The sequence below is a fragment of the Pseudopodoces humilis genome, chromosome 18 (genome assembly GCF_049639895.1).
Source record: "Pseudopodoces humilis isolate 2021_Gansu_Grassland_sample_001 chromosome 18, ASM4963989v1, whole genome shotgun sequence".
In the NCBI taxonomy this organism is placed as follows: Eukaryota; Metazoa; Chordata; class Aves; order Passeriformes; family Paridae; genus Pseudopodoces; species Pseudopodoces humilis.
Window position 1 is genome coordinate 16,013,118 of NC_142217.1, and position 20,523 is coordinate 16,033,640.

Genomic DNA, 20,523 nt, shown 5'->3' on the forward strand with positions numbered 1-20,523 from the left:
TTGGTGTGTGAGTGTCTGTACTAAATACTAAATACTATAGTTCATTCTTAAAAAATGATTAGAGTGATGTGGGAAGAACAAATTCTTTCCACCACTGCTTGGTGGGATTCCCTGTCATGTCAGGAAGAGGCCTGATTTGGCACTAAATCCTCCTTAATGTAAGCAATGATCTGATGAAAGCTGCTTTGGCTGGAATGTCAGTGGTTGTGGTCTAATTCTGAAGGAAAATCTTTTCTTTAAATGAATGTTTAGGGTGTGTGGAGGGCTGTGACTGAGCCAGGCTGCAGAAACCACTGAGCACCAGCTTTAGGAATCCGAAGTTTGTCATGTCCTGGATCCCAAAGTGCTTCTTAAATCATAAATCCTTGAGTGGGGTCAGCCCTGCTGACATTTGAAAGAGGAGATAGCAGGAAAATCAAACCAGGATGGAGAAAATCTCTGTTTCAAGCTCTGGAGACAAGCAGAATAAAATGATTTCCAAAAGGAAATATTTTTAGGATAGAGGGCACAAAAAATGTGAATGAAGGTTTCCAGCTATGAGAATTTTTGATATTGGCTTTTAATTAGCAGTAGGATAACAAACATCATAATTTTTCTGTAACAGTAATTTTTCTATATTTATATAGCTTTTCTATAATAACCATGCTTGAGCACTGTGAATTTTTAAAGAAAAACTCCTATATTGTTACCTCAGTAATAACAACATTTTTACTTTTCAAATCTATAGATTGTTGTTGACTACAACAACAATTCTTAATTTAGAGTTAGCTTGAAATATTAATTATAACTTGGGCTGGTGGGCTGAAATGAGTGACTGAGGTATGCTGAGCACACCTTGGGTTTCACAGGGTTATTGCTCCACCAGTCCCAACTTTAATTAATGCCTGGAACTATTGTTTGGAATCTTAAATGTTACCAGAGGCTCCAAACTATTCCTCCCAGCAGGGCTGAGCAATGCAGGGCGTTTTCCTCAATTGTTCCTCGGATGCTTTAGGAATTTTGATGGGAGAAGCAGCGACTTTGGCTGTTCTCTCAGTATTCCAAGTGTGGATTTACTGCTCCCACTCCCCTGTCTGTGTCCTGTGGCAGGATTGCTTTGGAGGTAAAGATTCCTTAAGCTTTTTTTATTTCCTCACCCCCTAAGAAGCTTTAGAAATCTCAGGATTTTTTCTCCTCCCCCACCTCGGTTCTTCCTCTGTTCCAACTCTCCTGGACTTTTTTCACTGTGGATCAGCAAAAAAATCCAGGTGGCTGTCACTTTGTATATTTTGAGGTTTTTTAATGTGTTTCTTGTCTGGTTTAATTGAGTGGAGCAAAGCAAAGCAGCACCTTCCAGAACAGCTGTGCTAAGTCCTTCTAATATTGGGAAACTGGGAAGAGCTTTATCCCAGGAAACAAGGAAGGAGTTTCATTAAAATCCAGACATTTAATCTGTTACATCAATGTAGGGTTATTCCTGTGCCTGCTAAATTTGATAGAAAAGATGCTTTTCATTATTTAAAGTGAAAGAGATTGTATCTATCATGTGTTCTTTTTTTTTTTAATTATACCCGTCTTTTGTGCTGAAAAATCTGGATTCAGAAAAGAATCTGTAAAAGGAATGAATTTCTGCTTCACTCCTGGGAAATCCTCCCCTTAGAACATCCCGAAGATGCTGTTGCTGCTCTGTATATTCTGGCAGAATTCTCTTTCATTCCTCTAAGCCTTTGAAGAAGAGATCAGAGACATTTAGATTTACCATCTACAGCATGAGATTTGTCCTCTTCAAAACGTCCAGCCACCCTCTTTGCTGAATGTTTAGCACACCTGCTTACCAGGCAAATAGAAATAAAGTTTGGGAGAGTGGCAGAGCCTTTTTGCCAGCACCACCACAGGAAATGTTTTGTCCCTCAGTTGTTTGCTATCAGCACATTTTACTCTTGGTCCTTCTACACACCACGGGTGAGGCTTGCAGAATTCATTCCCCTGGCTTGAGGAATTTATTTTGGGTTATAAAATCTCATTTTTAGTGCCTTCTTGCAGAAGAAAGAGCTGAAAGAGTTTGGTAGTCCCTGCAGGACGGCTTACCAGTAACTTCCAGTGGATATTGGGATACTGGATTGGGATCTCTGCCCTCTCCTTTCAGGGACTAAAAGTGCAATTTTGGTTAAATCAGTGAAGCCTTTTTGGGTCAATTTGTTGAGAATGTTGAATCAGCTGCAGTGCACAGCCAGCACTGACTGAACTCTGCTCAAACTCCTCCTTCAGCTTCCCAGCCTGGGTAGGTTTGCATGGGAACAATTGGATTTTTGCTCTACAAGGGGTTTTCTTAAAGAATTGCTGTTTTTTGTGTCCCAGATTCATCCTTTGTGACAAAATAAAAGCAATATTGATACCCTGCGTAGTGTGAGAGAGTTCAAGATGGAAAAGGATCTCTTGACTGATGTCGAATCATCCCTCACTGCTGCAGCAAATACGGAAATTTTTCCCTATTTCCTTGTGAATATTTTCATTTCATCTCTAAAAATCCTTTAGAAACTGTGCAGAATGAAATGGTGCGACTTGATTGTTTTTAATAAAATCCTTCCCACCAAAGCTTTACCTTAATGGCTTTGTTGGCCCTGAAGATCTCTTGGATAATTCCAGGGAGCACATTATAGCATGTGAATTGTACAAGTATTTGTGGGGTTTTTTTTTCCTATCCAGTCTCATAACCTGAAAATGGAAGCCAAGAGAGATACTCAAAAGCAAAAATAAAACTCCTCCCAACCTCCATCTTGTCAGCAATTTCTGACATACTGGGAAAAATTAGTTTTATCTTCCCTCTATAAATAATTAATGCTCAGATTAGGAGCTATTAAATTTTCCATGACAAAATGCATAATTTTTATTTATTTTGGAAGATATGCCAATTCTGTAGAGTTACATCAAATCTGATATCAGGTTTTATTTCACCTTAAAGAAATATTCTTGTGTGGTGCTGAAACTAAACCAACTGAGGAGAGGGAGGGATATAAAGTACATATTTAAAATCTTCTGGAGCAATAGTCCCTCACTCCTAATCTGCCTTTGGGTCTAAATAATTGGGTTTTTTTCTGACATTTGTCATCCAGTTTCAAAAACTTCAGCCTCTTGTTCCTGGCCTTGTTTCATCTCCAGCTGCCAGTGACCACTTAAATAGGATTCTGGATTTATGGCTGCATGGGGAAAAGTAGGATGTTCTTAATTTAGACCTCTTAAGCCTGAGCTGGGATGCTGCTCCCAGCCTGGCAAATGCTGGTGGTGTTTTAAAACCAAGTTTACTGAGGCCACACTTTTGAAGAGATCCAATCCTGTTATGCCCAAGCTGGGATGTCCTGGTGTTATTTTGGGTTGTGCCCACATCCTTCCCTTTTTCCCTGTGCTCCAGGAGGGTTTGGGAAGCTGGGCTGGGATAGGAGCCTGCTGGAGAGGAGATGCTGAAAGATGCACTGGGAAGGACTTTTATGGATCTTGGGAAATGCCAAGTTTTTAACTTAAACCTGGAAGAATTCTGGGAGCAATTTGCTGTAGCTGAATTAATCAGTTTAATATTTCCAGTGATTATTCACGTTGACTTGTTATTTAAAATGAGTTTGGTGAAGCCTCAGCAAGTTTGTGTTCACTCATCTGCTTTGGTTCTGTCTCCCCTTTTGCTTGAAAATAATTCAGAGAAATTGCTGTTTGGTGTTTGACACAATAAGAATTTATGAAATCCAGAATGGTTTGGGTTGGAAGGGACCTTGAAGCTCATCTTGTCCCAGCTCCCTGCTATGGGACACTTTCCACTATCCCAGCTTGCTCCAGCCTTGAACATTCCAGGGATGTGGCAGCCACAGCTTCTCTGGCCACCCTGTTCCATTCAGAACACTCCTGTCCTTAAAGGGTTTGGCTTTTATTTAATAATTATTTCTTTAATAAGCTGTTCAGCATCTCTGCAGGTTGGAACACATCCCCACCCTTCCATCTTAGTCAGGGAATGTAGGGAATATCACCCAGCAGTGAATCTGGCTGAGCAGTGTGGCAAATTCCCGTACTGTGAGGTGTTGAAGGAATGTGGCAGACTCCTGTCAGATGTCATTTGACAGCTTGATTAAATCCTCTCATCGTACATTTATTTTCCTGGTGCTGAGAGTGAAGGTGGGAGGTGTATCCAGACTTTGTAGTGACACTGAATTATCCAACTGTGTCCATTCACAGGGGTGTGGGGATCACCTGAGAGGAAAATGCTCCCAACAAAACAAACCTGAAGGAATTGGTTGAGTGTTAAATGAATTTCAGAAGCTCTCAGTCTGCTCAGTGCTGTCAGAATCCTGCAGGAAGGCTGAGCAGCTCCACCTTGTCATATTCATCAGCGTTACCAGCTCGCTTCTTGTACCTGAAAGATTCCTTCATTCCCAAGGGAAAGGTGGATTACACAATTCTTCTAGATTAAGCAGTTTGCATTTGCCTTTCCATCATTTGGCTTTTTAAAATTATCCCATCTTTATTTGAGTGCTCTTTCACTTGAAGACTGACAGATGGGATCTCTGCCTGCTTCCCAAGTGAATTGCTGTTGGTTTCTGAGTCCTTACCTTGATCCTACTTCAATTTTTCAAGTCCCTTTTGGTTTTGCCCACCTTTGTAGGTTCACTGAGTGAGTGAGGGACCAGCTTTTCTTTCTGAGCAAATGTGACTGAGAGCTGAATCCTGTTCTTCAGAATTCCACCTGCAAATTAGAAAGAAAAAACACTAAAGAAAAAACCCAGAAATAACAAAAACAGCCCCCAAGCCCAGCATTCTGAATGAAAACACAGTCTGATTTTTATTATTAATGCAGGCTCTGCTCTCTGTGTCCTGTATTCCACTTTAACTCAGCCAGGATCTATAACCAGCTACAGAGGCCTTTTAATAGAGCCAAAATACAGGAAATTATCAATAGATGTGTCTGGGAGCTGTCCGAGCCTGGCCAGGCACAGATGGTGCAGCAGAATCCTGCTTTAGTGATTAACTCAGCCTTCAGATGATTTCCTTCAGCAGCCAGCCCCGTGCTCCCTGTGGGAACAGATCCCCACAAATTTGCTCCTGGGCAGCCTGGAGGGACTGGGATCTCTAAATTACCAGCAAAGCAGGAATTAACAGGTCAAAATCGATCTATTGAGTCCCATCTTACATAAACATCTGAATAAATTGTGCTGGGGGATAAGGGATGCTTTGTGTGGCACCATAACCTTTCTGCTGGATCCTGGGAATTCTGACCTTAGAGCAGGATGAGTCCCATATGGATGGGAATCTCAGGTTACTCCCAAAAAGAGTGTTTTGAATTTCTCTTAATCCTTTAACAAAAAAAATAAAATATGTGCTGGCAGCTCTTTAACGTGGATGGTTTTGTAACACTGCAGAGGCTTACGTGGAAAATAGCAACATTCCCATCCTTTGTTTTTTTATTGAGGGCCAAGGAAAAACTTCAAATGGACATTTTCCCCTTTTATTTTAAGTAAAAAGGAGCTGGAAATACCTTTTAGAATTAATGAAAGCAATTAGAATGAATTGCTGGGAAGACTAAAAGTGAGAAGCAATAATGTATATATGTGTGTGTGAGCCTGCATTATCCATGTGGGGATCCTGGATCTGCTGTGAGCTCATGGAACTCCCTGCCAGAGCCAAGCCAGCCCTTCCCATGCTCAGCTGGGAGTGGAGAGCCAGGGAAAGGCTCAGAGTGGGATGCAATCCCTGCTTTTTCCAGCTTTTCCATGCAGGAATGCACTGGGCGGTGCATTCAGCTGTTCCTGTGTGTGGAAATAGGAGGAAGAGCAATGGGATTTAACCCGTTTTGCATCATTTCATTTTGAATGTCATTCTGCCATCAGGTTCTTGGTTGTTGTGGAATGCAGTGATGTGAGCAGAGATGGAAAAGCTGGGATGCAGGAAATCCCATTTCCTTCAGGGTTCTAAGCCCAGCAGAGCAGAAGGTTCCTCCCTGCTCCCAGTCCAGGTGCCATCTGTTCTCAGGTGACTCTGCTGGTGTCCCATTTGTCCCAGGCTCTGATTTAAACCAGTTAGGGCTCTTTCCTTCTCTAATCCCTGCTGCAGAGCTGCTCTTCTCCATCTGTATCTCAGATCTATCAATGGCCAGTTTATACCATGAATTCTTGCCTCTTTATATGAAATAGTTTTTCTTTCTCTGGTATTTGCAAGCTTAAGGTATTGAACAACTATAAACTGCTCAATCTTCTTCTGGCAAAGATAAACAGAAAACATTCTCTGGGCTCCAGAGGGAAGTGTCTCCACCTCCATCCTGGTTTAAAATCATCCATTTTGAATTAGAATGATTAGAATTCGTGCTAATTTATTACCTGTCTTAGGTGAGTGGCTGGGAATGATCACATTCTTGAATCATCATATTTTTAATATAATATATTGGAGAGCCTGGCAGTGACTTGGAGCAGTAAGTACTCATCAACCAGGCTAAATTTAATTATTTTATATGAGAAAGTTCGAAAAAGTAATAGAATTGAGCTATGAGTAGCATCTTAATTGAAATAAGGTTGGATTGAGAGCTTCAGGATCAGCACAAGGTGGAAGAATCGTTGTGGGTGATAAAATAATTTGTGCCTTTGGAAGCAGATGGGGTGGGATGGCACCTTGGGGTGTGGTGGGAAGGAGGAAAGGTCATTCCTTCCTTCTGGCCTGCTGGGTGAGAAAGTTCCACTTGTTTTGTGATGTCATTTTGGCCTGAAACTTAAGGAGAGAGAAACAAGACTGGGAAATGTGTTTGGAGGATTAAAGCAGTGATGAAAAAGTGATTTTCAAACTGAGTTTGCCAATCTCGTTTTCATGTGCCCAGCTGACCTGGTAGAAAGAAACTTGATTTCTTCGAGCTTGACAGGCTAGTTTGAAACATTCAATTAAATGTATTAAATGTCAAGATATATTTTGCCAAGCTAATCATCATTCCAGCCACTAAATACAAACTTCCTTGCCAAAGTGAGATAAAATCTCTGTGTGAATGATTTGGATGTTAAAGGATTGTCTGAGAGAGAGAGAGAGCACAAAATTGTATAATTATTGTATAGTGCTAAACCTGCTAGTGGTGTAGGATGGGAATTTCACATGCTCCTGGTGTGATAACATCACTAAAAGATGGTTTGTGTATTGAGAAATTGCATATTTTAGCTGTCAAGGTTGACTGTTCCTTCAAGTGGAGGGGAAGAGATGACCCCCAAAAAACCCCAACCAACCCCAGAAGCCAACCAACACCCCCAACCCATTTACCAAACTCTTTTTTAACAGAGAATGGTCCTGTATTTGTGTAAATTTGGAGTCTGAATAGCTGGTTTGTTTATCCCCAAGCCTGCTCAGCAGTTAAGAATAGTTCTTTATCTTCCCATTAAGACTGTATTATTTTACAGAAAAGTGGGTGGTATCCAGTTTTACCCTGATATTGGCCCACTCCCAGCAGATCCTTACTGACACTGGGAGATGGAAGAAATACCCACAAATGTTTCCTTCAGCAGTGAAATCTGAACATTTTAAAGTCAGGAGCTCTGATACACTCAGGCTATGTCCAGCACGAGCTGGGGGTACTTCTTGATATCACAGCCCCATAAAAACCCTTTTGTTTTCCAGGAATATTTTCCCCTTTAAACAGCTGAACTGTCATGCAGAGCTCAATTATCCCAACTTATCCCCTCACCCTTGAGCTTCACCTCTTCACCCCGAAGGAGCTTTGGGACCAAACAGTGAAAATGGGGTGCAGGAAGTGACCCTGAGCCCTGTTTTTGCTGTTTGCTGTGCTGAACCTGCTGGGTTTTGTCTCCCAACAGCCACATCCCCTCGAGTGTCCTCGGAGCTGGAGCAGGCACGGCCCCAGACCAGTGGGGAAGAGGAGCTGCAGCTGCAGCTGGCGCTGGCCATGAGCCGGGAGGTGGCGGAGCAGGTCGGTGCCCGTGTAGGTTTTCCAAAGTATTTGGAGAGTTCAGATTTGCAACTTGGTTATTTTATTTTATTTTATTTTATTTTATTTTATTTTATTTTATTTTATTTTATTTTATTTTATTTTATTTTATTTTATTTTATTTTATTTTATTTTATTTTATTTTATTTTATCTTATTTTATTTTATCTTATTTTATTTTATCTTATTTTATTTTATCTTATTTTATTTTATCTTATTTTATTTTATCTTATTTTATTTTATCTTATTTTATTTTATCTTATTTTATTTTATCTTATTTTATTTTATTTTATTTTTTAATTTTTTAAATTTTTTAATTTATTTTATTTTCCTATTTTATTCTATTTTATTCTATTTTATTTTTATTTTATTCTATTCTATTTTATTCTGTTCTATTCTATTTTTATTTTATTCTATTCTATTTTATTCTATTTTATTATTCTATTCTATATTATTTTATGTTATTTTATGTTATTTTATGTTATTTTATGTTATTTTATGTTACTTTGTTACTTTATGTTATTTTATGTTACTTTATGTTACTTTATGTTATTTTATGTTATTTTATTTTCTATTTATTTTCTATGGCAGCTTGGCTTTGTTCCAGGTGGAATCTTGTGTGTGGTTTGTTGGTTTTTATTTTTTATTTTTTTATTATTATTTTTATTCTTTAAATCTCTTTTTAAAGTAACTTCAGCCTCCGAGCTGTTGAGACTAGTGGAAGATGACAGTCACTTTGTGAGAAGACTTTGTGTGGGAGGATGTTAATCATCACATTACTGAAGATGTTTTCAGTTAGGAAGAGCTGAAAACATGACTGGTCCTGAAAAGCTTCATTAATGTCAGTGGATTCTGATTCCAGTGGAATTTGGAACTGTTCGTTTGGTGGGAGTTCCTGGAACAGGAGGGTGACCTGACACAAAGTACCAGAATATAAAAAAAAACTTGGTTTAAAGTAAATTGACTCCTAATCTATCACCTGTGTTATGTTACTGTGCTAATGCTTAGGAGCTTCATTCTGAATTTGGAGTAAATTTGGATAAAACGACTGCATTTTAATATATAACAAAGTCAAATCTCATCTCTGAGTGAAAATCCCAGTCAGCCATGCTGAGTGCCTGTAATATTTTAGAGGCTTCCTGTGGCAATTTAGTTTACAGCTGTAAGTTAAGCATGAGTGCTTGGAAAGGGAAACTATCACCCAATAAACTTTATCATTATTGGGCAATAAAGGGAACAAAAATATAAATCAGAATCTAAGCATTTGAAGTAGCTTCAAAAGTGACAAGGGAAATACCAGCTGGGCTATTAGTCAACTTCTGAGAGACATGATGCAAGAAAAGATATTTAAAGGAGTTGAATGTGGCATAAACATTGTAGTTACAGACGTTTAAACTTTCAAATTACACGTGAAGTTGGCAAGACTTGATTCCCTTGGTGGATCTTGCACCAGCGTGGAGAGAAGCGAACAAAAGCCAGGGAAATTGGAGTTCCCTACAACCCTCAGTGGTGATTTGAATGCTGAAAAACCATCGTGAGACTTAAAAAATGGGTTGTTCACTTGAATTTCTGTAGTGTTTCTAATTTTGGAACAAATAAAACAACAGCAGGGTAAATTCCAACCAGCAAAACTGGCTGTTGTTGTGAGCACAGGATGCTCCCCAGGCAAGAATCACAGGAAAACTCCTTTCCCTCATTGATGTTGTGTGGAGATTGCAGCCCAGAGATGCCCTGTGGAGCACAGGGTGGCAGGGTTGGAGCCCTGCAGGGAGCAGCAGCTCAGAGCAGGCTCATGGTCTATATCACCAGTGTTGATTTCCTTTGCAGGAGGAGCGCCTCAGACGCGGAGATGATCTGAGATTACAGATGGCTCTGGAGGAGAGTCGCAGAGACACAATTAAAATTCCCAAAAAGAAGGAGGTAGTGCCTTCGCCTAAGAAATTCCCGGTTATGCTGCCAAAAGCTGAAATACAGTAACACAAACTTAGCTTAATACTGAGCTCTTTTATGCTTCTGGGTTTGCTTTGTTGTGTAGCTTAAAGCTTCTTCCATGTGGGTTAAATTTGGAACTAGTCGATACAGGCGCGTAAAAGGAAAATAATAACAATAATAATAATAATTACTTCTTCACTCTTCACGGGTTTGTACTTCAGCCTGACAATGCTCTTGAGTAAAGCTCTGTTTCTTCCTGCCCTCAGCACACCACTTTGTTGGACCTGATGGATGCCCTGCCCTCCTCGGCACCGGCCCCACCCAAAAGTGAGCCCTGGGGACCTCCTGCCACCGCCACCGCCGCTGCTGCTGCCAACCAAACGGATCCCTGGGGAGGATCCACAGCTGCAGCCCCTGCCTCTGACCCCTGGCAATCATTTGGTGAGAGCAAACTGCCAGCAGCAATGGGATTTTGGAAAGGTTTTGCTTTTAAACCTCGAGCATTTCAAAGTTCCTCCATGTCCAGCTTGTGTATGAGTCCATTTTCATTCATTCCACTGAATTCCTCGTTTGCAAGCAGAAACCAATGGCAGTTGCGTTGTTTTTTAAGCAGTTGGGTTTTTTGTGTGTGCAGTTTGGATCCTAAGGAAGAGCAGAGTGGCATTTCTGTTGTCTTTACAGCAAAACCAACTCGTGTCTCACTGCTGGTTGTGTCCAGTGCCGTGGATTTAGACTATTCCCAGAATTTAATCTGATATTTAGGCAGGGTGCTGAGCTTAGGAAGGTCATCAGTCTGAATTTATCACATCCTGAATTGCTCGTGGAGAATTGTGATGTGTTTGTGTATGGTCAGAACCAATAGGATTAAATTACTTAAATGAAGATTTTTGTAGCAGACACAAAAAAAATAATCAGGTTGCCATTTAAAATATTTACTGTTCCATAGGAATTCAATGCAAAATCCGTGGAATATTTGTGAAGGGAAAGATGCGGTGTTTCACATTTTAAATGGCAACTAAGCCATATTTTTGTGTGGTTTTTGTGTGTGTGTTGCTGCCTGTGTGGTGGGCTGGTGTCTGGGTCAGCCACAGATTGTCCAAGGAGTTACTCCTTTAATAAGAAACTGCTTGGTTCCTCACAGTGTTACACTTGGAACTGGAGCTGGATCTGTGTTTTTGTTGGAATTTTTGACTTTTTTAAAGGGCAGGTTGTTCCTGTGCAAAGGGAATCTTTTCCATGAGGATTGACAGCTTTGTTGTCAGTTCTGCTTCGGGCTGGTGATTCTACAACCTCTGCTCTAAAGTTCCTCAAAGTCATTTGCATTCCACACACCACCATCAGATTCCTGATGAAAATTTGGAAGTTTAATAATGAAATGCCTTGTTTGGGGTTTTTCCCCCTGCTTATGATGGCATTAAAAGCACCTACAAAACTCCTGGGCCAGCTGCCAGGTCATCATTCCAAGTGTCACCTGGTTTTTTTTGGTGATAGAAACTGAGAAAAAGCCCAGATTTTGGGCCCTGAGGCCATTCAGTTTATTTTTCCATGGCTTAAAGCAACCAAAATCCACTTTCCTCAAATCTCCTGCCTGATGTGTCACCCTCTGACAGGATTTTCCTTGTACCAGTTCCAGCCGTGGCGTTTCCTCGGTGCTTCCCAACTTTCTTACACCACAGCACAAGCCCTGCCTGCTGGATTCTCCCAGGAATATCTCAAAGATGCAAGTTTATGAATTAAAAAAATGACTCATGAAACTGCATTTCCCAAATCCTGCCGGTTTCTGTGGGGCTGATGGAAGCTCCGGGAAGGGATTTTCCTGAGGGCTCTCAGGGTGCTCCTTTTAGGAAAGAAAGGACATTTTGGGAAGCTGCTGTTGATGGGAAATGCTGTCATTAGTGTGGCATTGCTCCTAACTCAGCTCTGGGGGCAGATAAAGGAAATGGAAGTACTGGTGTGGGAATAATGGGCCTTCCTTGGAGAGTTTTGGCATTTCCTGCTCCAGAGCTGTAGTGACCACGTGCCTGCTGATAAAACAAAACCCAAAATTCCAGCTGGAATTTGTGCCACTGTGTGCAGCACTCTGTTGATTTACAGGAATACTGAGATGCCAGGGGGGTTAAATGGAGTTTCAAAAGCTAAAATAATTCTCAGTTGTAACTTGAAACCCACAGGATATTGAAGGTAAAGAGTTGTTGTGTGTGGGTGATGCTGTCCTGTTCTCTTGGGTTATAAAATCCTCATTTGGGAATTAAACCTTTGGTGATTGAATTTGTAGAAATGAGGAGTTGTCAGCATCTTCCAGTAAAAATGAGAACCCTGAACATACAGTCATTGGGTTAAAAAGAAAATAAAGGTATCAGTGGGCAGCTTAGATGTGTGTCAGGAGTGCTTAGAAATGGGAATAAAAAAGCACAGCTGGCTCAGGGAAGCTGATTATATTTTTATAAAATAGCAGTGTGGTTAAAAGAGTAGGAAAACATTCCCTTTGAATCTTACAGATTCCTTTGTCCAAGGGTTAATGTTGTGTGTCTCACACCTTTTACCTTTGGGCTTTTTATAAACTCACTTTCCCCCGAGTTCATAAATAGAGCCTGTGATTTAGGTCACCTGCAGCCAGGGATTGTCACTCGTGGTGGCAATGTCAGGAACAAAGGCAGCAGGTTTATTTTCTTGGTGGAACTGCAGGTATTTGTATTCAGGTTCAGAGAGGGGAGTTGTTTATTCCTGTGCCGTGCTCAGAATTTCCTGGTGCTGTTGTTGCTCAGAGTGTGACAAAAGCTGGGAGCTGCTGTTGCTCCCATTTATCCCAGGATCAGTTGGGAGTAAAAGATAAATCCCTGGGAGGGGTCAGTCTCCAAGGAAAGCTTTCCAGAGGGAAGCTGCACTGACTTCTCTTCCTGCTGATTCTTCTTGCAGGTGCCAAACCAGCTGCTTCTGTTGACCCTTGGGCAGCACCAGCAGGATCCACAGCTCAGCCTCTGGCCAAAAATGTGGACCCTTGGGCTCCTGCTCAGCCATCTTCTACTGCAGCAAAATCTTCTGTGGATCCTTGGGGATCAGCACCTGCAAACAAACCTCTCTCTACTTCTGGTGAGCAACGGTCTCATCCCATATCCAACTTATTTGAGTAATGAGGAGAAGTCCAAATTATTTACTTGCATTGTGTGGTTCAAAGAAGCGGAACAATTAGCAGAATTGGTCTTCAAAATAAAAGAGACTTGTAAGAACCAGCAGGAAAAAGAAATTTAAATGTAATTATTCGGAATTAAAGCTCTGAATTCGTGGTGCTGCTTCCTGCTCTGTCCCTTCTGCGTCTCCTCCTGGTATTTGTGGCTGCCTGCTGAGTACTTGGGACTGCTGCTGCTCTTGGGTTTTATCTTTAATTAGACAAGGACTTAATTTCTGACAATGAATGATACTCTAATTTCACCTTTCCTCATGATAAACAGCTCTGCAGATGGATGTCTCTGCAGATGGAGATTGACAGGTTGAGCAGCTCAGAGGAGACTTTTAGAGGTGCAAATGAAGGTTTGTTCCTTCAGAGCGAGGGTGTGAAACCCTCCCTGAGCCCTGGTAAAGATGCAGAAGGTGCTGCTGTAATTGTCTGTTCATGCTCTGTAACTAATGCAACCTTGATGAGTGTTAATACCTGGCATTTTCATATTGGCACCGTGGCTAAAAGCATCCAAAATGCATTTTCTGCTCGTCATTCATCCCAGTACACAACAGACAAAGCAATCTGAGCGCTGCAAAAAGTTGTCAAAGCAGCTTTTCCCTGGGCAAAGGGCAATAACTGGAGCACTGTGAAACGAGCCTTTAGCTATGGTGGCTCTTTGTTCTTGATAAATATTGTTTTTATATTCAGTTTTCACTCCTTCTCTTGGGGTTTGTCATGTTGAGCTCTTCTTTCTTGAAATGTGTTGAAGGTTAAAAGTAAATTAAGAAAACATTTCAGCTAATTAAAAATACTCACACAAGCCTTAAAGCTGTTCAGGAGTGTGATTGCTGATCGTTCAGGTGTGATTTTTCTGCCTCCAGTCCGAGGTAAGAGCGTTGCAAGGGTGATGTTCCATTGATCTCAAACTCTGGGCGAGCGCTGGTGCTTCAGCTAACGGGGCTTCACCATCTCCACAACCTTTGCTCTGGCATTCCTCCTCCTTTCCACTTGGGATGCAGAAGTGAAATCATCACTGGTGGTGTTTTCCTTGAGGGCAAATTAACACTTGATAATTGAGGCTGTAAATCCATTTCTGTTCTCTCCTTCCACAGCGAGATCTGCTTGTCTCTAATGCAGACACTCAATCAACCAAACCCCAGCATGCTCAGGTGTGCCCTACACTGATCCAAAAGCAAACTGCTCTGATTTAGTTGTTCCAGAAAGGACAATTCTGTGACATTTCTCCTCCTCCCAGCTCCTGGCTCAGAGTAGGAGCACTCCCATCTGCTGCCCTGGAACCTGTGGTGGCTTCTTGGTAACAGGAATGGGTTAGGAATTGCTTCCAGGAGGATCAGCTGTGTGATGCATCCAAAGATGTGTTAATGACAGGGCTGTCTTGTTGTTTTGAACAGGAAGTACATCTTTTGACCTCTTCAGTAATTTGAATGGTACAGTTAAAGATGATTTTTCTGAATTTGACACACTTCGAACTTCCAAAAAGCCAGGTACGAATCAAATTCTTAGCATGTGGACAGGTTGGGTGACAGTCACAGCAACAAATGTCTCTGTTCTTAAATTTTATTGGACAAAAAAATCAGTTTTCACAAAGGGAAGGAAGTGATGATGCAGCAGTAAAAGCTCCTTGTTCACATTTTGGCCTGTGCATGAACTCGTGGGGAATGGGCCTTTTGTAATCCATGGAACTGCACCGTGTGACCTTTTGCTGCAGTGACCCAGAAATTTGTTGGACTTCTTAATTTCCAATGTCCAACATGTTTGGAGCAGGGCTTATGCTCAGAGACTCAACCAGAACCATGCTGAATCTCTCAAATGCATAAATTCCAGTAGGAAGATGAGAAAATACCTTCTATGAATACTCTGATCTATTTTTCCTCTGGTCAGTGGTCAGTAAATCAAAGCTGGCAGTGCTGTGGTAGCATTGCTCTCAGGATGGTTCTGCCTGAAGCACAGCTGGGCTTTTTGAGAAGAAAACCCTGGGTGGATCCAGCCAGGAAGGGCACAGCAGTGGTGTAGGACCAGGACACAAGCCAGGGCTTTGGAGTATCTGTTCCTTGGAGCCTGTGAGTCCCACCTGGAGCAGCAGAGCTGTGGGAATTCCATCAGTAGAGCGCTGCAACTCTGCCTTGTAGCTTCTTCATGCTCTGCTAGAGAACACTGACCTGCTTGCATGCTGAGAGGGTGTAACAGCCTGAAACACTGAGCCTGACTAACACAGACTTAGCAAAAAGCATTTCTGCTCTCACACACTTGAGCCTTCCCTCTGTGCCTGCCTGTGTGGATTAACCAGGAGCTCTGTTTGTCCCTTTGTGTTGTTGCAGCTGAATCAGGTTCCACTCTGCCATCTCAGCACAGCGGTACCACGAGTCCTGATCTCTTTGAGTCCCAGCACTCGAGTGGGACATCAGGCAAACAAAGCACGGCCCGGAAAACCCCGGAGTCCTTCCTGGGCCCCAACGCTGCCCTGGTGAACCTGGATTCTCTGGTGTCTAAACCACCACAACCTGTTACTTCTCTGAACCCATTCTTGGCACCAGGTTGGTTTCTGCACAACTCCTCACGTTTCTGTTTGAGCTTTCCCTTCCTGCAGGAAAACCCTGAACTGCTCAGTGCTGTTGGGGTTAAAGATTTGGGCTTGGTTTTCTCGGTTGCGTTGGCCAACAGATGGTGAGCAAGAGCAGGAGGCTCTCAGAGAGGCATCCTGGGCTCACCCAGCACAGTGACAGTCCCTGAGAACACGGAGTCTCTGCTCTCGAGAGGGTCTGCAGCTGAACTTTATTCCTGCAGTTCCCCTCACCCAGAATTATCTGTGTTAGGAGGTTTGGGGTTGTTACAAATAGCTAAACTTCAGCTGGATTTTGTCAAAACAGGTAAGATTGCCTTGGGAAGGTAACAGGTAGGAGTTTCCTGTGGAAGAAGGTTGGAATTGTCCTTTTCCTGGAGCTGCAGCAGGCACAGGAGATCTCTGACTGCAGCCTGAGGTCCCAGAGAGCGAACTGCAGGGTAATTCAGTGATCTGCTGGCTAGTCTGTCCTAGGCTGGCACAGTGAGCCAGTTTTGATCTGAAAACACATTCTCAGTGTATTTTGGAAAAAAAAAAATGGCTGTTGCAGTTCTCCTGCAAGCTGGGCCTGTTAAAATGATCCCTTGCTTGGAGCAGACTGAAATGGTGACACCAAACATGTGGCAGATGTGTTTTTTTAAAAGATGAATTTGCACTGACATTTTCTTGTGTTGCTCACAGGGTTAAACACTTGGAAATGCTCTTTGAGTATTTATTTTCATCACTCTTTCAATGGAAGAAAAAGTAAATTTATTAAAACCCTTGAGTAGGAAAAAAGCAGTGATTCTGAGCAGCCTTGGCAGTGAGCAGGGAGAGAGGAAATCTGTGTATCTGCCCTTCCCGGGTACTACAGAAAGTTTGTGAGGGGTCACTGGGCCATCCAAATAATCCTGGGCTTGTGCAGCAAAAGGAATTTGCAGGGCTGGCAGCAATCCAGGGAACCTCAAAGGCTGGGAAAGTTGTGCTCTGCTTTTTTGAGCACCGCTGTAATTCGGAAACAAGTTGTTTACTTTGGGAATTCTTGTCCGAGCTCGGTGCCAGAAACATGAAAATGGAGGTGGCTGCTGAGAGCTTGGAGCAAACGTGCAGATCACAGAATGCCAGGGTGGTTTAGCAGGGACCTTAAAAACCATCCCTGCCATGGCCAGGGACACCTTTCCCTATCCCAGGCTGCTCCAAGCCCTGTCCAGCCTGGCCTTGGACACTTCCAGGGATCCAGGGGCAGCCCCAGCTTCTCTGGGAATCCGTGCCAGAGCCTCCCCACTCTCCCAGGGAAGGATTTCTCCCCGGTATCCGATGTAAACTCACTCTCTGCAGTAAAGGAGAGCCTGCAAAGTAGCGTTCAAGAAATCAAATCAGTGCTGTGGATGTGGAGGGCTTTTGCAGGTAACCAGAGAACCTCTGCCTGCGGTCAGGGCTGTGAGAGGGGGGAGCTGTGGGTCAGTGAAGGGGTGCTGGAGGCATTGGCTGCTCCAGGGGAACAGACTGTGCTGTGCTGGGGGGGCAGGTGCTCCACAGGGTGTTTTGGGCATGGGGATGCCAGGAGAGACGATTCCAGCCCCTGGTGCTGATGGCAGCGCCTCTGTCTCTTCCCTTCTCTCCCGCCCAGGCGCCGCTACCACAGCGACTCCGATCAACCCCTTCCAGGTGAACCAGCCTCAGCCACTGACCCTGAACCAGATGAGAGCGAGTCCCGTGATGGGCAGCAGCCCCTCCTTCAGCGCCGTGCCCCCGATGAGCATGGAGCCAATACCTCTGTCTTCCATGGCCCCCGTGCCCGTGGGGATGGCACCGCTGCCGGCCATGGGCACCATCAGGATGGGCCAGGGGCTGAGCATTGCAGGATCAATGCCCCAAGCTCTGCACAGTACAGGAATGCCACCAGCAGCCTCCCAGGCTGCAAATACAACTAACCCTTTCCTCCTATAAAGACCCAATTAAAGGAACTTTTCTTTTCCTAGTGTTTCCAGGCTGAAGTCTTTCCAGCGAAACGAACGTGGCCTGTGTGGACTGAACGGTGTGTGAGAGACTTGGAAGTAGATTTGCAGTTTACAGTTATGATCTTTGAAGAGTTGTCTCTACTTACCAGTTAATCTAAATCTAGTCTTTGCTACAGATGGTACCTTACTTTGGCTTGTTGAGCATCATGTGAAATGTTCAGACTTTTCCACCAAAGTTAGATCCTGCCCATTTTTGTTACTTTGTTAATCATTTCAAACACACTTCCTAGGGGGAGAAGCCACCATCGGAAAACTCCCTTGGCTGTTTTGTAGATGTCAGATCATGTGCTGGATTCCTGAATTTACTCTTCCCCTGCATCTGTCACTTCCTCTGCCAGTAAGATAGAGCTGAGATTCCGAGTGCTTAGTGAATGTTTTGCACATAACTACACACAGTTCTAGACTGTTGGTTCACCCATAGTCCTTACTCTTAGAAGAGACCGACCCGGAGGGCCCAGGGGGGCTTGGTTTTTATGCATTAAACATTGCAAACTCTGCACTGCTTTGGTATCTCTGAGGTGTGACTGACAACAGCAAGCTTGTCTCGAAAGGAAAATAACACAAAACCCCAGACAAAACACCCAAGACCATGCTCGAGTCGTGCTGTCGTGTGCAGTGTTGAATTCCTACACTACTCTAAGGACTCCTGGAACTCTCTGTGAGTGGCTGCACTCGTGCTGAGTGAGTGTCCTGCTCTGTGCTTGTCCAGTACCAGCTTCGTTTGGAAGTTTTTTCATGTGTATTTTGTTTTTATTTGACTTACAATGTGAGTTGAAAGGAAAAAAAAGAAAAAAAAAAAGAGAAAAAAAAAAAAAGAAAAGCAAAAAAAAAAGAGAAATACAGTGGGACAACTTTGAATTCAGTTTCACCGGGGCAAGCTTTAAAACTAATTCAGGCTTAACCTTGCTATATGCAGTTACTCTTGTATACTTTTGCACATATTTTGTTTAGTACAGTTTCATATTTTGAGTTTGCAGAGTTACCTAATAGTCCTTTTTTTGCTAATTTTTATAATGTGGTTCTTATTTAACTGTCTGGTTTTGATAGATTTATCAAGTCTGGCTGAAAAATTAAGATATTGGCAAATGTCATTTTTATGGTTTTAATGCCCTCTTATTTATGGTTTTAGCTCTTTGTGTCTGTAAAGAGAGTTTAAAAGGGAAGATTAACACTAAAATATTTACTTTTAAATGAAGTATTCATAATGCAAATCAAAAACAAATCCTCGTGACTAATTATTTTTAGATGAATTGAATTTGAGCATAACATGATTTAAGACTACATTAAAAAGAAAAAACACTAAAGTCGCCTTTCCCTTGATTTGTTCCCATTTCCCAATCCCCAGACTTTTAGCCTTGATGAAGGTCCCAAGAGAGGCTGTTTGGTTTTATTTTCCTTGTAAAACGTGTGGAGCTGTTCAAAATCCTGATGTACAAACACAGCTTGTTTCATTTTATCCACTGATATTTCCTGTTGGAAGGTGCACTCTGTAGGATGACTGCTTCCATGTCCAGCAATCCCTTGGGAGCTGAATTATCCCTTTTTAATAAATTTCCATGTCTGGACTCCTCACCACGCTCAGGGGTTCTGCTGGAGGGGGCTGAGCTCTGCTCTCCCAAAAATCCACGCAAAGGGATTTTTCCTGCTTGCAGGGCACCTCTGAACGGACTCGGTGCCTTTCCTTAGAGGGGTAAAACAGAATTTTCCAGAGTTGTGTTGTGGTGGAACAATTCCCTGTGGGGCCAGAGAGGGGCTGGATCCCGTGGAAGGACTGGGATCCATGAAGGATGATCAGATTCAGGGACACAATCCCAGACTGGAGCTGTGTGGGTCAGGGGAGCTCTGGTAGTGCAGGGAATGCTCAATGTGAGGATGTTCCTGTGCAGGTGTTGGATCCTCTGGGATCCTCAAGGAGCATTCCCAATCCTTGTTTTTGTAGAGGAGGGAAGAGGATTGCTGTCCACACCCAGCCTGTCCTTAAAACAAAACCAAACCCCATTGATGTTGCCTTTCAGAGCAGGGAAAAGCCTTTTTCTGTTGTTACTGAAGAGTGTGGAGGAGGAAGGGGGTGATTCTTGCAGTGTGGGGGGAAATGATTCCAGCTGATCTGTGCCAGGATTCCTCCAGGGCTCGCTTCCCACTGGGATTTACTCAGCACTGGAGCTGAGCTCACTCGGGATGGGGCATTGTCTCTCCAGCCGAGAGTCCTGGCCACGTCCTGGGGAACTTCTTAGGGGCAAGATGAGGTTGATAAGAAATATCAAATGCTGAAATCCTCTGCAGTTGGAGCTGTCCCTGTGAATTGCTGAAGCTCTGGCTCTGGGAGGGAGCCCTGGCCTGATGAAGCTGTTGAATGGCAAATTGTTGCTTTTCCTCCCAAGCCCCCAGAACTTTATCCCTTTTATACTAAACAGAGACATTTATGGCACAACAAACCCCGAGGAGACTCCCTGAGAAGCCACAACCCAAATTGTGGTGCTGGAAACGTTTAAGCTGAGACTAAGCAAGCCCAGATCCCAGCCTGGCGCAGGGCTTGTGGCAGGAGCTGAGTTTAGGAGGAGAAAGAGCTGGTTTGGTAAATGTTCCTGGGCTGGGCTGTGTCCTCAAGAGGTGACACAGGCTGCTCGCTGTCTGGGGATGCTCTGAATGGTCCAGCTCATTTTGTGATGATTTTCCTGCTCTCCAGGATAATCCTCCCTCCCTCCTGGCCCTCCCACATTTCTGGAGGACGTTTCTGTGTCCCATTGAATCCCCTCTGCCCCATCATTTCCCCCCTCTCCTCTTTCTCACTTTGCAAATATTCCAAGTGCTTTTTTTTTTTTTTTTTTGCTTTTTTTTTTCTTTTGTTGATTTTTAAAACATTAGTAGCCTAAAATAGCCTTACTGGTCAAATTGACCAAAGAGAAAAGTGTTAAATATCT

General features: G+C 43.0%; 1 protein-coding gene across 5 annotated transcripts in view; it reads left to right on the forward strand.

Annotated features, from left to right (window-relative positions):
- Positions 1–17,559, forward strand: part of EPN2 (epsin 2) — a 38,314-nt gene extending 20,755 nt beyond the window's left edge. For 3 of the 5 annotated variants that reach the window (XM_014252690.2, XM_014252688.2, XM_088063951.1), the window contains exons 3-9: positions 7,803–7,927; positions 9,760–9,852; positions 10,131–10,305; positions 12,781–12,954; positions 14,434–14,526; positions 15,361–15,576; positions 17,212–17,559. In XM_014252690.2, coding sequence (XP_014108165.1) covers positions 7,803–7,927; positions 9,760–9,852; positions 10,131–10,305; positions 12,781–12,954; positions 14,434–14,526; positions 15,361–15,576; positions 17,212–17,531 — 1,196 coding nt within the window. In that variant the 3' untranslated portion in view covers positions 17,532–17,559. The remainder of the gene's footprint in view (positions 1–7,802; positions 7,928–9,759; positions 9,853–10,130; positions 10,306–12,780; positions 12,955–14,433; positions 14,527–15,360; positions 15,577–17,211) is intronic. The other 2 variants (XM_014252692.2, XM_014252693.2) reach the window with 2 other exon arrangements.
- Positions 17,560–20,523: the final 2,964 nt, after the last annotated feature.